This window comes from Python bivittatus, unplaced genomic scaffold (assembly GCF_059951505.1).
Source record: "Python bivittatus isolate LINGU-HERP-01145 unplaced genomic scaffold, Pbiv_v1 ctg000590_np1212, whole genome shotgun sequence".
In the NCBI taxonomy this organism is placed as follows: Eukaryota; Metazoa; Chordata; class Lepidosauria; order Squamata; family Pythonidae; genus Python; species Python bivittatus.
In genome coordinates, this window is record NW_028277086.1 from 31,473,433 (window position 1) to 31,498,276 (window position 24,844).

General features: G+C 35.6%; 1 protein-coding gene across 12 annotated transcripts in view; it reads left to right on the forward strand.

Annotated features, from left to right (window-relative positions):
• Positions 1-386: 386 nt before the first annotated feature.
• Positions 387-24,844, forward strand: part of STAU2 (staufen double-stranded RNA binding protein 2) — a 169,537-nt gene continuing 145,079 nt past the window's right edge. For 3 of the 12 annotated variants that reach the window (XR_015797607.1, XR_015797608.1, XM_088149236.1), the window contains exons 1-4: positions 982-1,221; positions 10,572-10,772; positions 11,873-12,003; positions 22,289-22,452. Coding sequence is in view for 8 of the 12 variants with exons in the window: in XM_088149236.1 (XP_088005362.1) it covers positions 1,107-1,221; positions 10,572-10,772; positions 11,873-12,003; positions 22,289-22,452 (611 nt within the window). In the remaining 4 variants the exon portion in view is untranslated. Of the gene's footprint in view, positions 624-644; positions 914-981; positions 1,222-10,571; positions 10,773-11,872; positions 12,004-22,288; positions 22,453-24,844 lie in introns of those variants that run through there. The other 9 variants (XR_015797609.1, XM_088149233.1, XM_088149230.1 and 6 more) reach the window with 7 other exon arrangements.

A 24,844-nucleotide genomic window follows, 5' to 3' on the forward strand; every position in this document is an offset into this window, starting at 1 on the left:
TCCTTCAGGTTTATACCATTCAAACTAAAGTACTGTAATAGGGAACCCCTAGCAGCAAGATTAAAGATTGAGAAATTAGGCAACTTCTGAATGTATGTTGTCATTATTGACAGGTAAAGCATGTCATGTTGTGCAGGTTTGCTGACTTCCGCTGCCACAGCAGCTAAAGGTAGAGCAGAAGCAGAATAAAAAATGATAACGATGTCACGTTCCAGCAAGGTGCAATGCCAGTTAAAGAGAAGCGCCTTTCTCCATCCTGGGGCCGTGAATCCAGACGACGGAGACTCTTCGGCGAAGAGCCCGGCGGTGCCTGGAGCTGCCACCGGGGGGCGCGGAACATCGCCCGCGGTTCGAGAGGCGCAGGGGAAGGGGATGCGGACGCGGCCATTCGCGCTGTCAGAAGGGGGGAGCAGCGGCGGCGGTCCCGCGCAGGGACGCTTCAGCCCAGGCGGCATGGGCTAGGCCCCGGCCCGAGGGCGGAGGTTGGGCAGCGGGCCGCGGCCGGCTCGCGGGGGATGGGGGCGGTGGCGAAGCGGTTGGTTGGGGCCGGTCGCCGCGCCGGGGTCGCTTCTCTTTAGTGTTTGCCGATGTTGGCGGCGTCTCCAAAGTGTCCCGGGAACCAGGTAACCGAGGCCGCGGAGGAGCCGGGCGGCCCGCTCGGAAACCGGGATGGCGCGGGGGCGGCGGGCAGCGGGAGCGGACTTCTCCACGGCTCCTGCCGTGGCGGCGGCCCCGGCCGTGGGCAGCTGCGGGAGATGCTACCGCGGAGGAGAGAGGAGCCGCCTCCTTCGCTGGCTGTTCCTGCGGCGGCCGGTAGAGAGGAATTGAGGTGCGCAGGTCGAGCCCCGCCGCTTTTGCTCCTCTCTTGCCCGCTTCATCTCGTCCTTCACCGGTGAGGCGGAGGGGACGGGCGGTGAGTCCCTCCGTCCCCGGCGGAGCCGCTTATCCGGGCAGGGCAGGGCAGGGCAGGGCAGGGAGCGCACAGGCGAGACCCCTTTGGGAGCTGCGCGGTGATTCTGAAAAGATCAGCCCAAATCAGGGGATATTCAGAAAACATGTCAAGGACGTGTTTTCTTTTCCTGTGGAATTGACCACGCTACGTTGGGATGCTGAATCCCTGGTCCCACCTCGAGGGAAACAAGGCGAAGAAGAAACCGACAGGTTTCCGCAGTGAAGAGTTGCAAACGGGGAGGACTTCCAAGGACGTTTTAAGGCTCCACGGCATGTTTTTTTCTCTTGTTCTGAAGGGTCGGGAGCTAAAGCAGTTTTTAGTTTAACCCAGTTTTGTGGTTAAAACAGAAACGAGCCCCCAAAAGATTTCACTTGAAGAATCAGCATCAAAATGGCAAATACAGTTCAGTGCAATGGTGTAAAGTGTAGCATGTATGAACAGATCATAATTATATATTTTGGTATTTTTCATGTACATGATGACGGGATCTGAGGTGGCTGTGGATGACTGGAATAAGATCTTGGATTTCTGGTGCATGGCCTAGAAAACTGTTAACATAATGCAGATGTGATACTGGGTATCATTAGAATAGAAACTGAGAATAAAAATGTCAGTGTCATAATTTCCTTTAAACAAGTATGTGATGTTGGAATAAATCACTTGGAATACCTTTGTATTCCACCAAAATGAACAATGGGCTACAACTTCCATATAAGAAAGGCTTATAATCTCTGGGCCTTTTTAGTTTTGTTTTTGTTTTTTAAACACCATTAAGTGGACAATATAATTGAGGTATATAAAGTCATGCAAGGTGAGGGGAATACAGATGGATAATCTATCTGACATGGGCTTCTGGAACCCTCAAATTGCACTGTCAACATTTGAGGATGTGAGGATAAGAGTTATTGCCTTCCAGAAGTTTTCTGCTTCCTTTCCCCCCCCCCCAATAAAAAAAACAAAAGCTGGGCTTAAAATTTTTGCCAGTATCATCAGTTTGCCATTACTGTATTATCAGACAACTTTCTGCAACCCTCTGGGAGGATAGGAGATTGAGTTGTGATTCCTGAGCTCTCAAAGGTTGCTCAACCTGAATTAAATTATGTTGTAATAAATTTATGATAGACTATAGGATGAACTTCTAATGGTCAAACATTGAAATTTGCTTCCATAAGATGTATTGATGGGATTTAACTTAGTTCTATTAAGGTACTAGACAAAATTGTGGAAGATAACTAATAAATTATTACTTTAATTATGATTGTATATTATTTCTAGTTTTAGAGTTAATGCACCTCTGAATACCAATTACTGGGGAGTATGTGTAGGAAAGTGTTAGTGAGTTCATGTCCTCCTTACAAGCTTTCTATAGGCATCCAGCTATTGGTTACTGGGAACAGAATGCTGCACTAGAGAGCTATGGGCACCCATGGAAGAGCAGGGGACATGTGTATCATGATGCAAATGATACGTTGATACAAAATAACACATGTACATAATTTGTATTATTTGTGTGATGTCATGATGCATGCAGTATTTTGATATCAGTATAGCTTCTAGCAGATTCAGCAGGGCTCTTACATACTATGTATGTTATTTCTCCACAAAAGGCAGTATTCCACGTTATGACAAATGTAACCTCTAGATATTGAAAATTACTCATTGCATGTAGAAAAGTAGAATGCCGCTCAGTGTTCCTCTTATCTCTGGCCCCATTCTTTATATCCATTAATAATAGAGACTGCAGTGGTAGTGAAAACTATATTGATCTACACAGCTCACCCAACTGAGTACACCCAATAGCTTTAATTTCTCACGGTTTTAAAGATACAACTAAATACACATCTTCCCATTTAACTTAACAGAGGTCCCATTTGACTTAGTAAGTTAGGTCTCATTTAACTTAACAGAGCTTATTTCTGACATGAATAATATCACAGATAAGGAATGTTTTTGAACAGAAATATACCCACATAGTTAATTATTCTCATGAATATGTACTTAGGTTAAACTTTGATATTAACATTCTCTGTATAGAAAGTAGAACTAAAACAGCATACACTGGTTTCATACCAAGTAAAGTCAAATGCATAAGATGTGTTAATACTTTCCCCCAGCCCCTGTTCGCCTGTTGGTCTTTGATAAAGAACATACAGGTGATGAAGGCAAAGTTACAGTATGTTCCATTCTCTTTTTCAATCTCTCTATGCAATTAGTTTGGAAGCTAGTTACTTGAATAACCTAAATTCTAGACTAACTGAAAATTGCATGTGCTGTAAATAACTGCAACAGCTAAAATATGTTTTCTTGAATTATTTAATAATTAACATATATTAAATTTATATTTTGGCTTTCCTTTAAGGAGGTCTGGGCAGGCCCTCTGTTTAAGGAGCTCTGGTCCTTCACTGTGGTTTAGTTAAGACACTGAGAAGTGATAGATCCTCAGTGTCAGCCACTAGTTTCATGGCTGAATGGACTGCTGAACCCAGCAATTAGCCTAATTGCTGAATCACACTACTTTGGCCATGCAATCCTATGCAAGTTTATTTAGATGTAAGTTCTACTGAATTAAGATTGTTTCTAGGTAAGTATGAACAAAAGTGCAGTTTCAGCATATTCAAGCATATTACATCCCATTGATCAGAAATCCTTCAAATAATTGTATATTTAGAAGTCAGTAATGTTCATTCCGATTTTGTAAGATGTATTGTGAGGCAGAAGGGGCATAAATTTACAAACAGTGGACTGACTCATCTCTTAGTTCATAGTTCAGGCAAAATTGCAGCAAGGATTTACCAGCTTACCCTTTTGGTTATGACACTACATTTTCTCTATATAGAGTGTTAACATGTTTATCTAGGCAGCTAATGCTAATAATATGGAACAAGTGAAATTGTTATAAATAGACTTCAGTATTTGCTTGCACTCACATGTTAAGGAAGGTCAACATGACAAATATGTAGAAGGTTTTATCTTTATTTGGGAGTGCGATTCATATATTAATAGGTAACTGGATATTTTTTGCCTATGACTATATAATGCCTAAAAACGCTGTAGGAATTCACTGCACTCCATTGATTAACTTAATTAGGAGTCATATGTAAGTATTATTAGGTAGGCATAATGTTGCTCATTGCAAAAGATAATAAGGCTACTTAAATCACACTAATGAAAAGCATTTCCAATCTGAAGATTTGTAAGCAAATCTATCTGAGCTAAGAGTAAGAATTTATTTGTTTCTTCCTACAGGCCTAGTCTGTTGTGCTATTACATTTGTCTTCCCAGTGTGTGTCAGTCGATACAGCTGACCAAATATCTAATTTGAGACAGTTAAGACATGGGATGCAACTTTGATTATAAAGCCCCATGAAATTCAATGCCATTTATTTAAAGTAAATGTGTTTAGGATTGGGCTATTGCATTGGCAGCTTCCAAAGGAGAGGCGTGTGTGTGTGTGTGTGTGTGTAATTAAAAATTACAATTAAAAAGATAAAAAGTAATGCAAACTAAGAAAAAGAAAAAGAGAAAAGAGAAAGTGCAGAGAAGAAAAAAAGAAAAGAAAAGTAGAAAAGAAAGAAAAAATAAGAATATAGCAAAGAAAAAGAAAAATATATAAAGAAATGATTTCCCCCTTCATCACAAATATAAAGAATTTTAGTAACTTGTCACCTTCTCATAAAATAAGACAAATGATCTCTTCTCCCCATATCCCATCTCTTATCTATAAACAAATCCTTAAAGCCTCATTTCGGTCTTGATCAGCAAAATTTCATTAATGGTTAACAGAGATAACAACATATCTCATAGACATAACAACATATAACATAGAGAGCAGGTTGGTGTAGTGGTTAAGGTGTTGGCCTAGAAACCAGAAGACTATGAGTTCTAGTCCTGCCTTAGGCATGAAAAACTAGCTGAATGACTTTGAGCCAATCACTCTCTCTCAGCCCAACTCACCTCACAGAGTTGTTGTGGGAAAAATAGGAGGAGGAAGGAATATTGGTATGTTTGCCACCTTAAGTTGTATACGAAAAGAAAAGGCGGGATAAAAACCTAAAAAAACAACAACCCCAAAACATATCTATTTTAACTTGATCAAATAAACCAACTTTATATTCCTCCCTTTTACTTTTAACTATCTTGATCTTTAGTCCCTTCAAATAATGTCCTAGAACTTGATTTCCTTTTCATTTTTTCTTTGTCCCTTCTCACAAAATTCTTCAAAGCTTTAACAAGCCCCTTTTGTAAATCCAATATAGGAAAATTATCCAGTTCACTTTTTTGGTTTGTTATTTGTATATTTTTTAATTATTAAGACATCAGCTGGTTTCATGTGTATATCCAGTGTAGCATCTTTTTCCATATCATTCTTGTAGCCTGTCATTTTTAAATCCACTTTCAGATCAGTCTCAATCTTGTCAGATATAACTTGTTCCTCTTCCATAACATCTTTTAAACACAGCCTTATCTAGAGAAGCAGACAATCTTAAAATTAACTTCTGAGTCCATTGTTCGAAAATATCCTTCAATATGTCCAATGTTAAAATATTTTGCTTCATTCATTTTGTATTAGTAAGCCAAGTTTAAGTGTTCTTCTTTAATTGTAATCTTAGATCCTTATGGTTCCCTCTAGTGTCCAACCTTCAAAGTCTCATTGTATCATTTTTTTTTAACAGAATTCAAAACAAAAGCCTTTTCCCATGAGAAGGATTCTTATGATTAATTCCAAAATCTTATTTCAAATCCATCTTGTCCCTAGTCCATTTGTAACTTTCCAAAAGCAAAGTTCTAATCTTCCTTTCACTGTTTATTCCAAAAGAATTTTTTTAAATCCTCAAACTTGTATTTAAAACTTCTTTTGCTAAGGATTGAAGGAAATTCACCCTGTGCTGTATAACTTGTCAATCCAAGGTTCCTAATAGCTGAAAAGCAGTTAATAAGCAATATCCAAAAATGATAGGAAGTATGTGAATCCAGTGACCTTTTTGAAGGCACCAACTGTGGTTTCAGCAAGATGGTTATTCCCTCATCTCCCAGAGCTCTAAACCCACTGCCTTGCAGTGTCCTTGTAAAGAGCAACTGTATGGAGCGCTTGTGGGTGAACCCAAGTCCTCTCCCCCATCTACTCGCTGGTTCTTCATTCTTCTGTGGTCTTCAATTCACTGTTTCTTCCCCGGAAGTCCAAAACACTGGTATATTTGCATAATTGGGATGCTGTACTCCATATTGTAAACTACCCAGGGTCCATTTGGAATCAGGCAGCATGTATGTTGAATTAATTAGTTCAATAAATCTATGTGATGAAAACTTTCAAATAAGGACTCCCATTTTTTTTAGAAACAGAACCTATGTTCTAAATGTGAAATAACGTATCTTCAATTTCTGTGGTTATAAATTAAACAAACATGCCTGACTTTACTTCAGCTCATTGTTGCGAGTTTCCTTATTTCAGATGCTTACAGTATTCTGAATTTTATGCACAAATAGTACCCATATAATTATACACACACACACACACACATTCAGAAAAGAAATAAAAATGTGATTTTATAAGTAAATTGTGGAGGTAAAAAAGTATTCTTAATCTTTAAAATGTTATATGTTCTGCACTAGAAAGAAATGGAATTTAGTATTGCTGTAGATTACTTTAATACAGAAGCATACAACCTGAGGCTTTTGGACCACGTGTAGTCTCTGGAAGCTGTTGTATCAGTCTCTAGAAATCTTCAAAATTGCTATCACGTTATTGTGAAATAATTAAGTATATGACTGAAGAATAATCATAGTAACTATATTTAATTTTACTTAAACATAAGCAAAATCAGATTTAGTTTTTATATTGGCCCTGCCCACTAATTTTTTTGAATGTGGCCTCATGCACACTGTTAATGGCCAGAGCAGTTCTTGGCCAAGAAAAATGTATGCACGACTTCTGAATGAGTCTGTCTGTCTGTCTGTCTGTCTGTCTGTCTGTCTGTCTGTCTGTCTAAGGGGTTGAATATGATTTGGAAGTATGTATAAATTCATTTGATTCTTAAAGAGAGATGGAAAATTTTAATCTATCCATTTTCAATATATCTGTCCAGAAAGATATTGGTACAAATGAGTGTAACTTATTGGAAATTAATTTGTTAATGCAGTAAGACAATTAAACTTTGAATAAAATAGTCCTTAATTGAGGGATACTCTAAAGAATGCTACTTCTGACCCCTTTAAACATAATTGTTCCAAAGAAATATGTATTTTAGCTTTCTAATACTTTGCAGTAGCAAATTTGGTAGCAAAAAAAAAAAAAAAGGATTAATTTCTTGTTTTGAAACAGTTCTTAAGTTTTAGAAGATAGAGACTATAAACCCATGAAAGAATTACCTAAAATTTTGAGCAAGTTTTCCAATTTCCAGTTGTATGATATTTAACATGTTTATAAAAATAGGTTGTGACACAGATTTTAATATCTGACTTGCAGTTATTAAGTGTATGGACCATTCAACATACAATCTTTATGAATCTGCATGCCTCCCTTAAATGCTCACAACAGTTAAAAGGAGCAAATACGTTGACTTTTAGGATCATTTCATTAGGTCTTTACATATTCAGCATAATAAATTCAGCAATAAGACAGTTATGTACTGTCTGCTTTATTGAGAGTAAAGCAATTTGGTAGTGCTGGCAATGCAAAAGAGAAGTTACCGGAGGGTAAATTGCAGTTTTGCAAGAGTGCACCCAATAGTTAAGAAAAGTTTTCTTGGCTACAACAAATTTCATATTATGAATGGGAAATGTATTCACCTCTTTAGAGATGAAACATATATGAAAATTAGTATAGGCCCTAAAATAACTATATCCCTACTAAAAAGCAAAGAAAACCCCACATATTATACCCCAAATCCCAGCTTTGCCATATGTGAGGCTTTGTAGCCTTCAGGCTCCAAAAACGAGCCCTTGGCCACTAAGACCGTACCAATCCATGTTCTAACAACTAGAAAAAGATCCAGGATCATATATCACACTAAGTCATACTATTACTTGTTAGGTTTTGACTTAGTACAGTCTGTGAACTCAGCCATTATGGTCATAAACCATATTTGCAATATCCTGGGTCACAATTGTTTTTCAAAAACCATACTGAAAATAGTGGGTATATTGTGAGTTTTCTAATTTCCTGCTATTGTGAACAAATGTGTAAGAGGTCAGTCCTGTATCTTCTAGTCTCTTAGAAACTATTGAAATTGTTTTTCCATAGTGATGCTATGTAACAGTAATAGGGGTTAATATTAAGTCCTCTGACAAATGTATAACCAGATTAGGCCAAAGATGGCAACAGACTGGGAAAAATGACACTGAAGCTAGCGTCACTGTGACTAACTGTACATACTTTCAACTAAATGTTTTAGAATTCTGATGATTTGCTTTGGCTTTGGGTAAAATTATGTTTCACTGTGCTAAGTTTTCCTGAAGTATTTATAAGAATAGTTTAAATATTCTGCAATCACAGCACCAATGACTTGAGACCTGTCATTTCTCTGTCAGTTAAAATTGATACCAAATTGTTAATTAGTTAAAGTGAGTATTGATGATTCTATTGATGAACCTTTTAACATTAGCTCTTCATACATATACAAAGGTTCATACAAAACTACCATAAGCATGCTGATGCTTCACTATACTTCAGCTCATTTTTTAAATTACTTTTGATTTCAATTGTCTTGGCAAATTGGAGGCAATTAAAGTTGTACAAATTAGTTTATTTTATTTTTTATTTATGTACTAAAATATTTTGGCTTCCCCATTCCCAAGACTCTGGGCAGCTTACATAAAATAATACATAATCAGAAAACATAATTGTAAAGCAACATTAAAAAATAATTGCTCATAGAACAACACAGAACCATTTCAGGACAGATCAACCCACATTGCAGGTCTGCCTCTCAAAGAGCCAGGTTTTGTGGCCTTATGAAATAATTGGTGTGTTAGTACTCTATGAATTTTGGAGGTTGCAGATACAAAATTTTGGATTTCCCCCTCCTTAATCTGTCACAGAAGTGGAACCCAGAGCATCCCCTCCTGAGGTGATGAAACAGACAGTCAATGCAATGCCTGTAATATAGCTGTCGTACTGCTAAAGCAACTCTTACCTGCTGGCATGTAGACAGCTGCATTTTGCGCCAGCTAAATTTTTTGTACGAACTTCAGGGGCAATCCTACGTAAAGCACATCTATACAGATCCTGACTGCCTTCAGAACTTGGCCAGAACATCCACTGCATTTCCCTTCTGGCCCAAGTAGTAATGTTCAACTGGGTATTATATACAAATTGATGCTTCATCCTGATCCAATAATGAGCTAATATAGTGGTACCATATAGATGTTAAATAACAATGGGGATTGTACTGAGCCTTATAGTATCTTACATTGGAGCAGATGGGGATTCAACCATTCCCCTTCTCCTACAATCAACTGGTATATCTATTCAGGAAGGTTGCCTGTGCCCCCAGTTGCCAACCATCTTTCTATAAGTATTCCATGTTTGTTGGTATCAGATGCCATTGAGAAATCTAAAAGGACCAGGAGAACCACACTCCCTCCATTGATGTCATAAAAGTAGTCATCCACAAGAGTGACCAATGCATTTTTAATTCCATATTGAGACCTGAATCCCGACAGCCAGGGATCCAGACAATCTTTCTTCTATGCTGCTCCTCAGCAGCAAAATGTCCACCTTCTCAAAAACCTTATCTAAGAAATGAAAGTGGGAGAGAAGGCAAAAATAATCTAACAGTATTTGATTGTGAGATGGCCTCTTCAAATAAGAGACTACCTCTACCTTCTTCAAGGCAGCAGTCACCATTTCCTCCTTCAAAAACACAACTGCTTGCCACCTCTTGCTTCCTGAAGGAGCTAGGTGAGGCAAGGGTCCAATCTGCTGCAGATAACCTTGTCCATATCTATAAGCGTCTATTCAGCATCTATAAGCTGAAACGAATCCCAGATTACCATGCAAGACCTTGTCCCAGTTACTTCTGTTGGCTCTGCCAGTGTAGAGTCAGAATCTGAATGAATACATGCAATTTTGTCAGTGAAATATTTAGCAAATCTATTTTAGGAGCCCAAAGAGATCTGGATCATCCTTCCCCCACAGGGAACAGGTCACCTTGAACAAGGTGGATGATATCTGCTAATGTAGTAAGGGCAGAAAAGTACTGGCATTTCATCTTCCTTTTCACCACAGGGTAGGCTTTAACATAGGTTCATATCTGTGTTTAATTATGTTTGATTGCAAAACCTTCAGTAAAATAGATTAAAAAGAGACAGACAACATTTTCTGTTTATCAAAATGAAGTAGCAGTGATCTACTCACAGGAAGTTATAAATTATATATTAACAATGTTGTCATCAATCAAAACAAACCTATGAGTAACCACAAATTGGTCTCCAACAAAAAGACATCTTCAAGACTAGCTCTCACCCTGATGTAAAGTTATCAGCATGCCTAAAGCTTGCCAGTACTGAAAGATACAGAATGGAAAACTTTTTTTTTAACAGTACGTACAGTCAGGTTAATCAAATGTAGTGCTTCCCTAATCTAACGCTATATGCTTGCTTGTTTTTTTTTTCTTTTCAGTAAAATCAAGGGCACAAATCAAAATGGAGACCACATCAAATCACTGTGGCCTTAATTTATCCTCAGCAGCACTAACCCCTTTAGTAACAAGTTCAGTGGTTTCTCACTCCTCAGTAAATGGATCAGCTCCAGAATCAGCTGTTGGATGCAATAATTGTACAACTGGTTTTATGGGTTCTATATCTCCTAGAAAGTCTCAGGGTAAGCAGGAGATTCATTTTAAATTATGTATGTATTATGTTATCACTTTTTGGAACAAGTACTTCAGAAGGTCACAAAAGGGGAAAGTTCTTTAATTAAAAACATCTGAAACATTTTAGCACAATTTAACAGCTCAAGTTTAGCAGCTTACATAGTTTCTGAAGAGTTTTTAAGCAGAAGCCCTGAAAGAAACTCACCTTTCTCTTGTACAGAAAAGTTTAAATCTCCAGGTTCTGACCTGGAACAAAGAGTCTTAGACCATTTTGGGTAGTTATTGTTCCCCCTTTTGGTAACTGCAAATAACGTTCATTTTTGTCCTTGCTAATTGAAACAATGGCACCAGAACTAAGTCTACTTGAAATTTTATGTTCCTAATCATGATGATTTTGAGGAAAACCAAAGAAGGAATAAATTGTTATGCAAGTCAAGCATTTTAGTTTTAGGGAGGAGGAGGAGTAGAAAAGAGAAAATTCTAGAACTAGGAAAACAATAAACTTGGTGATTCAAAAAATATATAATTAGCTTAAAAGACAAGAATATAACTTTTTAATAAACAGATGCATTGTATGTAATAAAAAATAGAGCTGGATAATTGTATACTGATAAAATAATTTATCTAAAATCTATGGACTGTAATTTGAAATGAAGTAAAAATAAATACCTGAAGTGGATATCATTTACAAAAAGTTCTTTTTTCAATTTGGTGGTGAGGTAATAATTTCTAGACAGTATTTTTTTTGAATTTTTTTATCCTGCCTTTTTTATTTTTAAAAAATAACTCAAGGTGGCGAACATACTCCTAATACTCCTTCCTCCTCCTATTTTCCCCACAACAACAACTCTGCTAGGTGGGTTGGGCTGAGAGAGCTACTGGCCCAAAGTCACCCATCTGGCTTTCATGTCTAAGGTGGGATTAGAACTCAGTCTCCTGGTTTCTAGCCTGGAGTCTTAACCACTAGACCAAACTGGCCCTCTAATTATTTATTAGTATTTATTGCTTTATTGTCAGAAAATAATTTCTAGCCAGATTTTTTTTATATAAATGATACCTTTCTATGAAACGATATATTAAAAAAACCCTATTACCTTTTTATTTATAGTTCCTTTACAGGATTACATGGCAAACCTTAAAGAGAAAACTCCAATGTGTCTGGTAAATGAATTAGCCCGTTTCAATAGAATTCAGCCTCTGTATAAGCTTCTTAATGAACAAGGACCTGCTCATGCTAAGGTAACATATAATTTTCTGGTAGATATAATTTATTGTCATTTATACTGATTTTTAGCAGATATTATTTAGCGAGTATAATATTTCAGTAGTTATTGACTTCTGTATTGATCTTAATCAACGTTTTTCCTTCTTACATAAAATAGTCTATTGTTGTATACTGTCCAGAGTCACCTTGTGTGAGATGGGCAGCTGTATAAATGTGATAGATAGATAGATAGATAGATAGATAGATAGATAGATAGATAGATAGATAGATAGATAGATATCTGCATTTAGAGTTGCCTAAAATGAAGTGACTTATACCTCCGTGCTTTTCTTTAATTGGAACAGAGATCTTTCTCTCTCTCTCTCATGAGACAGAGAAAAAAGAATGAAAAATTCAGTTGCACAAGTAGAAAAATAATATGAGATGAATTATCCATGCAGCACTGATTTTGAAGGTTTGTAGAAAATGTGTATTACTATGCCAGGTAACTAAAGTAAATCAAGATATTGTTTAATTTATTGTTTCCCCCCATGAGTGTTTCAAATAGAAAGTTGAAAAAATAGATGAAATTCATGATTGCAGGTTGTATCAGTGGACTTATTCCTCCTCCCCAGCTCTTCAGAACAGATTTTGAGGGCACACACGACTTGCCCATGCAATGACAGTAGCAGTGGAAAACTTAACTGGACCAACCAAAAATATTTAAACAAACAAAAAAGAAGAACCCTCGTTGGTAATCATATAGTTCTTGTACATTGCAAGATGGCTTGATAGATACATAGACAATGCATAATTTCCTTTTTTAAAAAAAATTGAAGATTTTTTTAATGGAATAAAAACAATACAAATTTAAAGAAGAAAAAGGAAAGTAAAGAAAAATGATGAGTAAATAAGAAAGAAATAAAAGAAAAGAGAAAAGAAAGAAAAAGAAAAGGAAAAAAGATATAAAGAAGTGGCTTCCAATCTTTTTTATAGCAGTTATAAATGCATTTATATTTCATCTTCTCTCTCTAAGGTTATACCGTGGTTCCCTTCTTTCCATATTCTACTCTTTCTAATCATCAAACCCATAAATCACAAGTTCATTTTTTTCATTTCAGCAAAAAATCCATAGTGGATTTCCAGTTACTAATAAATGTAGTTGTCTTTTCCCTAATCAAACAAGTCAGTTTTGCCATCTCTGAAAATTCTGTCATTTTCACCAACCATTCCTCCATTGTGGGCATTTCAGAGTCTTTCCATCTTTGTGCATATAATAATCTCACTGCAGTTACCATGCACAAAAAAAGAATCTTCCTTAAGTGTTATCTAGTTGTCTGTCCATTAGTTTCAGTAAGAAAATGTATGGCTTCAGTTCAATATTAATCTTTACAATTCTTTGTATACTGTATGTGTTTGAGACTAAAACTTTCTAGCTTTTTTACAAGTCTACCAAGCATGATAAAATGATCCTTCATGTTTTCCACATTTCCAACCTAGATTTGAAGTACTTTTAGACATTCTAGAAAAATGTTCTGGTACATCAATACATCATTTTATAAAAAATCTCTTTTAAATTGTAACATAATGTAAATTTCAGTCCTTTCAGCCACATATTTTCTCATTGATCCATCTGTATGTTATAACCAAAGGTCTTAGCCCATTTCATCATATACTATTTAACTTGTCCTTTCATTTCAAATTTCAGTAAAAGCTTATATATTTTAGCAATTACATATTCATCATTTGCATAATTCAGTTATGTGAATTATGTTATAATATAATTCAGTTATGTGAAACTGCACTGAGCCAATATGGTCTAGTGGTTAAGGCATCAGGCTAGAAACCAGGAGACTGTGAGTTGTAGTCCTACCTTATGCATGAAAGCTGGCTGGGTGACTTTGGGCCAGTCACTCTCTCTCAGCCCAACTCCCCCCCCCCCCCCAGGGATATTGTTGTGGGGAAAATAGGAGGAAGGAGTATTAGGTATGTTCACCACCTTGAGTTATTTATAAAAATAAAGGCAGGATAAAAAAAATCTAAAAAAAAATCTGTCTTACGTTGTTTAATTTCAAATGTCTACTTTAAATCTTTCTTTTAACTGTACATATGAAAACCATTGAAAACTAAATCCTTCTGCAATCAACTGATCTTTTAATTTCATCTTATATTCTCCATGTTCTTGTTCTAAGAACTCTCAATATGTTAACCATTTCTCTCTGCCTGCTGTTTCTTTTCTATAAAATAATTCTTGTGCTGAGATCCACAAAGGCATTTTCAGGCACAGCCTGGGTTTATATCTATTCCATATTCTCAACATGGCAGTTTTAACAATGATTTTTAAAGCCTACATTAACCTTAACTTTATTGTACCATAAAAAACCATGCCATCCAAATTTCAGGTTGTGCCTTTCTAATTCTAAAATTCTCTTGTTTCTCACTAACACCCATTATTTCATCCAAACCAAACACAGGCTGCAAAGTACAATTTCAAATCAGGCAGCCCCAATCCTCTTTGTTCCTTTGCATCTTGAAGAATTTTAAATTTAACTCTTGTTTTTTTCCCTTGCCATATAAAGCTAGATATACCTTTCTGTCATTGTTTAAATCATGCATCAGTTGTGGAAATAGGTATTGTTTGAAACAGAAACAGCATTCTAGGTAATTTTTATCACAGAAATTAAAACAGAAGCATTATTTTAGGTAATTTTTATCACAGAAATTCTCCCCAACAATGACAATTGTAATTTTCCCCCTCTTAACATATCCTTGATTTCATTCCCTACCTTAACGTAATTATTTTGAAAGAACATACAATTCATATTAGTCGTTATAATAATAATGACTATAATTATACCCAAGTATTTTACTTTTTTCCCAATCTGAAAACCAGTTTTTTTCCATTAATTCTTTTTGCACTTCCACCCTCATATTTTTGTTAGCATCTTCATTTTCTCATTATTAACTTTAAATCCAGCTAACACACCAAAATCCTTTAATTTTTCCATTAATATTTCTATTCCTTCCAAACGGTTTTCCAAAATTACCAGCAAATTGTCAGCAAATGTCCTCAATTTATATATTTCTCTTTTCACTCCAGCAATTCTCTCATTCTGTCTTATATTTCTATTCAATACTTCAAGAGCTAGAATGAACAAAAGTGGAGCTAAAGGGCATCCTTGTCTTGTCCTTTTTTATATCTCACAAGGTTTTATTAATTCTCCATTGACAATTATTTGTGCCTTTTATAAATCGACTTCACCAATTTAATAAAATTATCTCCAAAATCCATATCTTCCAGAATTTTAAACAGAAAAATACAGTTCAAATTGTCAAATACCTTTTCTTTTTTTATTATTAAAGCTTTTATTAAGATTTAAAAGTACAGTTAAAATACAAATCAAAAAGTCTAGAAAAGAAAGAAGATAGAACTAAAAGACAAAAACTAAAATAGTGAGAATAGGTAGAAAGATGAAACGGAAAGTGACTTCTGACTATCTCCAATACAAATACAAATTTGAAAAAAGTTAATATCTTACCACTAATTAATCCAAATTCACATTATTTCTATCAACACAAACCATCTAATCATTAAATCCTACAACCAGAGCTTCATTTTTTCCCAACCCAAGTATGTAATTTAGGAAGGGTTGCCATGAGGAGACAAACTTAGAAACAGTATTATCTTATTAAAGCTGTTAACTTTGCCATTTGAGCCAAGTCCATTAATTTAATAATCCATTCTTCCACTGTTGGTATTTGTGAGTCTTTCCATCTTTGCACATATAACAGTCTTGCAGCTGTGATCATATATAGAAGCAAAGTTCCATGTTGTTTTTCCAATCCTTTCTCCATCAAACCCAGTAGAAACAATTCAAATTTTGTTGAATGTTCACTTTAAGAATATTTTGAATAGCAATGCATATCTGGTCCCAAAATTGTTTGGCCTTTTCACAAGTCCACCAAATATGATAAAAGGTTCCTTCACCCTGTGAACATTTCCAACCAACATTTGTTATACCAGTATACATTTTTGATAACTTATCAGGAATTAAATATCAGCAGTACATCATTTTATAAAAAATTTCTTTTAAATTATAATTCAACGTACTGTATTTTTCCATCTATAAGATGATATTTTTTTCTAAAATTGTTACACTAAAAATTGAAGGGCGTCTTATGCAAGGAAGTAAGCTGAGGAGAGAACCGCGCAGTTGCGAAACTGCCCATACTTTTTCTCTGCAAACAGGCTTCCTCCTATCACTAGCCTCCAGTCACAAGTGAAATAGCTTGTCTCTGCAAACAGACTTCCTCCAATCACGAGCCTTATGTAACTGACGTCAGCTGATGCTGAACAAACCAAATGGAGGAAGTCTGTTTGCAGAGGCAAGCTATCGGCAGTTTCACTCGTGATTTAATGTAATCAGTTATGCAAATGAGCATGGAAATAGAGCTGCAGAGAGACAGTTTGGACCTCCTCCCACTGGTGTATCATGTAAATGTTACCTAATTACAAAATTAAAATGTGTTCTGCTTTATCTTTAAAATACTGATTTCTTAATTTTGGGTTGGAAAAGTGGAGGTCATCTTATACATGGGGGTGTCTTATAGATGGAAAAATACGGTAAATTTCAAACCTTTGTTCCACATATTTTCCCATTGTTCCAACATGATATTGTGTCCAAAGTTTTTAGCCCATTTAATCATACATTCCTTGACTTGTTCATCTTCTAAGTTCATCTGTAACAACATCTTATACATTTTAGCAATAACATGTTCATCATTTGTACAAAGTTGAGTCTCAAAGTAAGATATTTCATTAACAAATCTATAATTCTTTTTAACTAGCTTAAAACGTTCAGACAATTGCATATGAGTAAACCAATGACATATAAAACCTTCTAGTTCTAACTATTCTCTTGTTTTAAAACTTGGTTCACCCTCCTCAAAATTTAGTAAATCCTTATATTTTAACCACTTCATTTCTCCCACATTTTCTCTTCTAGTAAATGCTTCCTGAGGTGATAACCACAAAGGTACATTAGGAGACAGTCTTACCTTATATTTATTCCAAATCTGCAGTAAGGCATTCCTGGTATAATGATTTTTTAAATCCTTATTAACTTTAACTTTATCATACCACAAATAGGCATGCCACCCAAATATTAATTCATAACCTTCAGGTTGTAATAATTCTTTATTCTCCAAGGTTATCCACTCCTTCATCCAAAGCAAACAGTAAGCGTCAAAATGCAGTTTTAAATTAGGCAGACCCAAACCTCCTTGTTCCTTGGCATCTTGTAACAATTTATATTTAATTCTTGGTTTTTTACGTTGCCAAATGAACTTAGATATATCTCTCTGCCACTGTTTAAATGGTAAATCTGTAGTCAAAATCAGTATAGTCTGGAAAAGAAACAACATCCTAGGCAAAGCATTCATTTTAATCACTGAGATTCTCCCCATGAGAGACAATTGTAATTTTTCCCATGTTACCAAATCTTTTTTCACTTCATTCCAAATTTTGCCATAGTTATTCTGGAACAACACACAATTTTGGTAGACAGAATCACCCCCAAATATCTCACCTTTTTTTCAATCCTGAAACCATCCTTGCTCAACAGCAGATCTTGATCAGGCTGGGTCATGTTTTTAATTAACATTTTTGTTTTTTGTTTATTTACTTTAAAACCCGCCAGTGAACCAAATTCCTTCAATTTCTTCATCAAGTGCTCAGCAGATACCAGAGGGTCTTGTAATATCAAAACTAAATCATCAGCTTTATTTGTTCATCCCTTCTAATGTCTCTATTAAGAACTTCAAGAACCAAAATAAAGAGCAAAGGCAATAATGGGCAACCTTGTCTTGTTCCTTTTTGTATATGACATGATTCAGTTAGTTCTTCATTCACAATAATACTAGCCTTCTGAGGCATATAAATTGACTTTATTCCCTGTACAAAATGTTCTCCACAGTCCATACTTTCCAAAACTTTAAACATAAACATCCAATTCAAATTATCAAAGGCTTTCTCTGCATCCAAAAAAATAAGAGCCACCTGACATTCATTATGATATTGTAAATATTCTATAGTATCCAGCACGACCCTAACATTGTCTCTTAGTTGTCTTTTAGGCAAAAATCCACATTGATCATGAATAAATTCCTGCAAGATTTTTTTAACCTTTCTGCCAACACTGAAGCAAATATTTTATAATCATTGTTCAACAGTGAAATTGGTCTATAATTCTTAATTAAAAGAGGGTCCTGTCATTCTTTAGGTAGAAGTGCAATATTGGCTTTCTTCTATGAGTCAGGCATTGCCGCACCCAACAATACAGAATTCATCAATATTTTAAAAGGTAAAAGAATCTCATCTTCAAAGCATTTATAATATATTGCAGGTAATCCATCAGGTCCTGGTGCTTTTCCCAGTTTAATTCTCTTTATAGCTTCAGCTATTTCAAAGGTAGTTATAGGATTGTTCAATATTAGTTTCTGTGGCTGTGAAAGTTTTGGTAAATTTTGTTTATTCAAATATTCATCAACTTTTTCCAAAGAAATTTCTTGTTTTTTATATAAATTAGAAAAGAAATTATGAAATGCTTTTTTGATTTTTTCTTTATCCAGTAATTCCACATTTCCTTCTTGAATTTTAGAAATCATTTTCTTATCTCTCTCTTTCCTTAATTTGTATGCTAACCATCTTCCTGGTTTATTTGCAAATTCAAAGTATCTCTGTTTAGCATATCTTAATTTCATTTCAATTTCTTTCACAGTCAACACTGAAATTTGTTTGTATAGTAACTTGAGTTGATAAACAATATTATTATTAGACTTTTTTTCTGGAGCTCCTTCAACTTAATCTGATCTAAAACCATTTGTAATTTTTGTTGAGACTTTTTCTTGAGAATACGATTATGATAAATAAAATTTCCCCTCATAACCGCTTTACTGGTATCCCACACTGTTTTTAAATCTACAACTTTATCTAGATTAATCTCAAAAAAGTCCTTTAGTTTCTTCTTACAGTCCTCCACAGCATTTTCTTTTTGCAGAATAGATTCATTCAATCTCCACCTAAAAGACCTAGTAAATTTTTTGATTATCATGCTTACAGGATTATGATCTGAAAAAGTCTTTGGTAAAAAGTCCACTGTAGAAATTTTATTTGCCAAGTCCATTGAAACCCATGTCATATCAATTCCTGAAAAAGATTTATGTCTCTCTGAATAAAAAATAAAATCTTTTGCCAGTCCATTTTTATATCCCCATGAGTCCATCAATACCAAATTATCCATTAAATCAACAAAGGACTTTGGTAATTTTCCTTGCTTGATTTTAATTTGCTTTTCAGATGTTCTATCAATCAATGGTGAAGCAACTCCATTCCAATCTCCCATCAGACACCAACTTTGGTACGAGAAAGCTGACAGTTCATTCAAAAGCTGCATAAAGAATTTGCTCTTGTCATCATTCGGAGCATATATTCCCGCAACAATCATTTTAAGTCCATGAATCTCCACTTCAACAACTACATATCTACCATAATCATCTGTTAACAACAAACGAGGTTTCAAGTAATTTTTAACATATAATACAATTCCATTTAATTTCTTCGAATTGGCTGAAACAAATTCTTGTCCCAAATTCTTATTAAATATTTGGTATCTTTCTTTTTTATATGTGTTCCTTGCAAACAAATTACATCATATTTCAATTTATTCAGATAGTGAAAAACCTTTTTTCTTTTTTGTGGAGCATTTGCCCCATTTATATTCCATGTAAGACATTTCAAAGCCATCTTTATGCAGATGATTCACCACAGTCTTTAGGAATGACAGCTGTCTCTTCCCCATGTGTAACCACATCCATTTGCTTAATTCCAGATGTATCCTGTTCCAACTTAATTCCAAATCTACCTACCCAAAAGTTCTTAACCTTAGAAATTGAAGTTAGTTTAAATCTTTGTTGGTGATAGGAAAAACTTATCCCTTCCAGTTTTTCCCAATGAAAGAGGATTTTATTCTTTTTCAAAACATTTGTCAAAAATGCATATTCTTTTCTCTTCCTTAAAATCCTTACTGGTATTTCTTTGAGGACCATTATATCCACACTCTCGGTGTTAAGTTTAGAGTCAAAATGTGCTTGCAAAATCAAATCCCTTGTTTTTCTCCTGGAAAACTGTACCAACACATCTCTTGGCTTACCATGTACAATTGCATATCTGGAATTTATACGAAAAACTTTTTCTATCTCATCTGATATTTTATCTTCTTCCCAGTCAATTAGTTCTGACAAGGCACATGTAATCATATTTGTTAAATTTTCTTCAAGTTCAGGGATTCCCCTAAGCCTCAGACAAAACTCTTTGTCTCTCAACTCCAATAATGCAATTTTGTCCAGTTCTTTTTCCCTTTCATTTTGCAGCAAGTCAACTGTATCATTAAGATTTTAGTCCCTCCTTCCAATTTCTTCTCCATTTTTTCAATTTTTTGGTCAATTTTTTGATCAACCCTTTTTTCAAGTTCAAGAAACTTTAAATCAAGTGCTTGGGTAACACTTTGGGTAATCATTTGTGTAGTTTTTAAAGTATATTCTTCAAACATACCTTTTATCCAGTCAAGTTCACCAGAGCCACGCCTTGTTAACTTTTTGGTGGCCATTGTCTTTATTTCTATTGTCGTCTTTTCCTTCCTTGCTTAGAAGGAGAGAGAAAAAAGCTATTTCTTCCTTTCAGCAATCCAATAATCCAAATATAGTACTTTAGCTCCCTCTTGTGGCCCAAGATAGTATTCCCCAAAATTAAATGTAACCAGATATCCACAGCTAGCAACAAAGCAAAGCGGGAGGAAGTCTACAGCCAATCACAGCTTGAGAAAATCGGCAAACCAAAACTTTCCCACAGCATCTAAAAATAGATCGCTCCAATTCCACGAGAAATCACTTATATAAAAATCTTTCTTTTCAAAGACAAGGGTAAGCTATAGATAAAAAAATAGTCTCCTAAAAGTATAAAAAACTTTCTACAGCACTTTAAGACTTCCAGGTTGCGTGCTCATATTTCAATCCTTCAAATCCAGTACAACACACTTTAGAAATCCCAAAAAATAATGAGAAGAAGTATTTCTGTAGTGGGGATAGCCTCTTTAAATTCTTTGAATAATAAACAACAAAGGTGATTTTAGAAGTGGGGTGGTCTCTTTAAGGAGGCTTTAAACGCAGCTCCGACAAGCTGTTCCACCCACTTCCCAGCTGGTTGCTCACTGTCTGGTCGCATCCAATGATCGTTCGATAAGCTATAGCCGTCCGGAAAACAAGAGGTGCAATTCAAGGCTCCTCCCTGCCCGGAGAATGCTTCGTGTCTCGGAAAAAAATCCTGAGACACCTGGTCTACGATGCTTAAAATTTCGGCTTCAGCAGAGCTTCAGCTGGAATTAACCTTCAGCCATTGTTCCTCCACCAGAAGTCCGTCAAATGCCTTTTCTGCATCCAAAAATATCAGTGCAACTTGTTTTTCATGATGTTGTTCTAGGTATTCCAAAATGTCCAATACATTTCTAATATTATCTCTTAACTGTCTTTTGGGTAAAAACCCACACTGATCTTCATGAATAAAATCCTGTAAAACTGTTTTCATCCTCTTAGCCAAAATCATCACAGTTCAGTAATGATATTGGTTGATAATTTTTTGGTAAGGTCAAGACTTGGCCTTCTTTAGGAATTAATGCTATATTGGCTTCTCCCCAACTGTCTGGTATTCTTCCATTCTTTAAAATAGAAGTCATAATTTTTTTGCAAATGTTGTAATCGTTCATCCTCAAAATGTTTATAATAAGAAGCTGGTAGGCCATCTGGTCCAGGCACCTTCAACAATGGAGAATTTCCATGAGAAGAAATCTGCTAATGGTGCTGGCAAATTGTCTGAAGGAGCTGATTTTATGGGTCAGAACCTACACTTAACATTTTTGGGTGCAAGCCAAGGACTGCCAGTGGGGAATTATAAAAATGTGATATGGCCTATCATACATGTAAGTTGGGATAGATTTCCTTTTTTCCTTGACTTCCTGGTGAGCGTTTGAAAAAACCTGTGTTAAACCTATTTTCGGATCCAAAGTATATTTTGTATTTTCCCATCACAAATAACAGAAAACTATGATAGATCTGATAGAATTGTGAGGTGGGAAGAGATTCTGGAGACCATAAAAAAAGTGTTTGAGGGCCCCATGCAGCCTTGAGCCTCAGACTGCTTATCCCTGCCCTGCACAATTGTCTGTGAAATAAATTTCCTCTTTTATCTTCCTCTTATGTCCTTGGAAGATATTTACAGTGCAGCTGACTCTTGGAGAACAGACATGGGAAGCTGAAGGAACCAGTATTAAAAAGGCCCATCATTCAGCAGCTAGCAAAGCTTTGAATGAAAGTAGCCTCCCGAAACCAACACCTAGACCACCAAAAAACAATGTTAATAATAATCCAGGCAAGTCACAATTCTATTTCTCACAATATTCTTGCATGTGGCTAGAGTAGACTAGCACATTTTCAACTAGTGTTTACTGACAGCATCAGTGAAGCTGAAAAATTGTGGTTAGCAGAATGAAGGAAGGTTAACAATTTGTGAAAGTAAATCTTATCACGGGTATGCACAGTTATTCACTACTTATCATAGCAGAAGCTGCTGAGATGTCATATTTCTCCAAGGTTCACATTTTTATCTTCAACCTATAAACTACATTAAGTGGTTGGGGAAAAACTTAAAGTAAAAAATAATTTTCTTAATGAAAACAATTATAGTTTTTTTGAAAAAAGACATTTTGTAAGAGAATCAAATTCTGGTTCACTTCCTTTACATACACATTCTACTGTAATGTATAAAATTCACAGGAATAGAAGGCTTGCCTATTTTTCTTTGTATCTTGGAAATATTTGTAAATTTAGTTCTGTCTGTGCAATCTTATTGTATGAATCAAAATGTAAGTTAACAGTATCTTAATTCTGTATCACGTGCAAACAAGCTTTAATGAACAGAGATGTTTGCTCATACTTATGCAACTGCCAAACCACTTCTTCCAAATTATTTTCAAAGCATGCACAATCCCAAATAGTATTTTTTTTTTAATCCTCAAATTAAAGAATTGTAATTCTCAGTTTAGATTGACAGCTGTATGAAGAAAGATGGAGCTCAACTGCATTTTATATTGTGAGGTATTTTCCCAGTGACTATAGATACACACTGGCTTCATTTTAATGTAATCTTAAACCATAATTTATGAGAATTATCCTTAAACTTGTATGTCCCTTCTATCTCCTCCTCTGGTGCAGCTATATGGAGTTTAGAAATTGTATTATAATTTTACCTTAATTGAACTTTAATTTGTCACTAGAATCCTGTTAAACTGAAAGAAGGAACTTCAGACATTATAAACGGAAGTTTAATGGTTTCTTCTGACTAAGAAGTAAACTTAACCACAGTTCTCCAGGTTTGGACAACAGAGTAAGCTGTGATTAATCTAAGAAGAATTCATAAGCTTCCTAGTTGTTCTTCATGACTATGTCAGAAGAGGAAATCTTGAATTGCTTGGTAGTGCCTTCTTTTTAATGCTGTTAAAATCTTCTCTCTGTTGTTTAAAAACAGAATAATCAGAATAACTGGCTGCATGAATGTATGTCAGCTTGGTATGTTCTTTGTTAGAATGTTAATCCATCCAGTCCTACGGATGGCCAGTGGTAAAGTATACCGGAAGCTCAGTTCAGCAACAGCCGCAGTAGAGGACTACAGACTCATTATTCTGAAGACTGTATGGATGTTAGCAGGAGATACTGGGCAGAAAGTGAAGTATACAGTGTATATTATGAGGATTGGGATAGAATTATCTCTTACTTCTAAGTTCCTTAATGTGGTACTAGTGCCTTCTGGTATGCCCACGAGCACCTTTCTTGACACCCAGTTCTTTGTTTTGAAATGGTATTTGACCTACCCAGGAAAAAAGAAGCTAGGGATGATAGGAGTATCATGTGGAGCTGGAGGGTATTTGGGAAAGTCACTGTGTGTTTTGCTTCTACACAGTGTATTTATGAGGGTTGAATGAAAAGTAATGTTTGCAATTTATAAGTCATCAACACATGGCAGTGCTAATACACCCAAAACTCCAATATCTTCTTTAGCATCTGTTCTTTCACTTCAGTTGATGGGAAGTTGCTGTGAGCAAACGTTGGTGTTTCTGTTATTTGTGATATGGAAGCCTGCAGTGAGTACACATTGGCGCACTTTAAGCCACATGTCATAACTTATTTTTTTACTGCAAAAGGAAGAAATTCACCCCATATGCAAGTTGTTTATGGTGATGAATATAGTGCATTGCTGTGCCCAAAAATGTAAAGGTGGTAAACCAGGAAGAGTTGATTTGGGTGATCAAGAATAAAGCAGATGACGTCTGACAGCAGCCAATGAGTTTCACAAGAGAAGGTTGATGAACTGATTAAAGACAATTGATGGATCACTTAAAGGGAAACTGCTCTCAAGCTTGGCATTTCACAGGAATGTGTGGGTCACATTATTGATGTTTTTCAACATCAAAAGATTTGGACAAGATTGGTTCCTTGCATGCTGATCGTATATGCTGACTGCAAAGATGAAAGCTTCAGGAATTGAAGTTTGTCAGCAGTTGTTGCCACCTGACAGGAATGAAGGTGAGGAATCTCTTTACAGCATCATGACAGCTGACAAAACAGTAGCTCATCATTATAATCCAGAAGTGAAGCATCAGTCACAAAATATCGTCACAAAACGTCACCCATAGAAAAAAAAAATCAAAACATAGGCTTCAGTAGGAAAACTCATGGTTATTTTTTTTTTTTTTTTGTGACACAGATGAT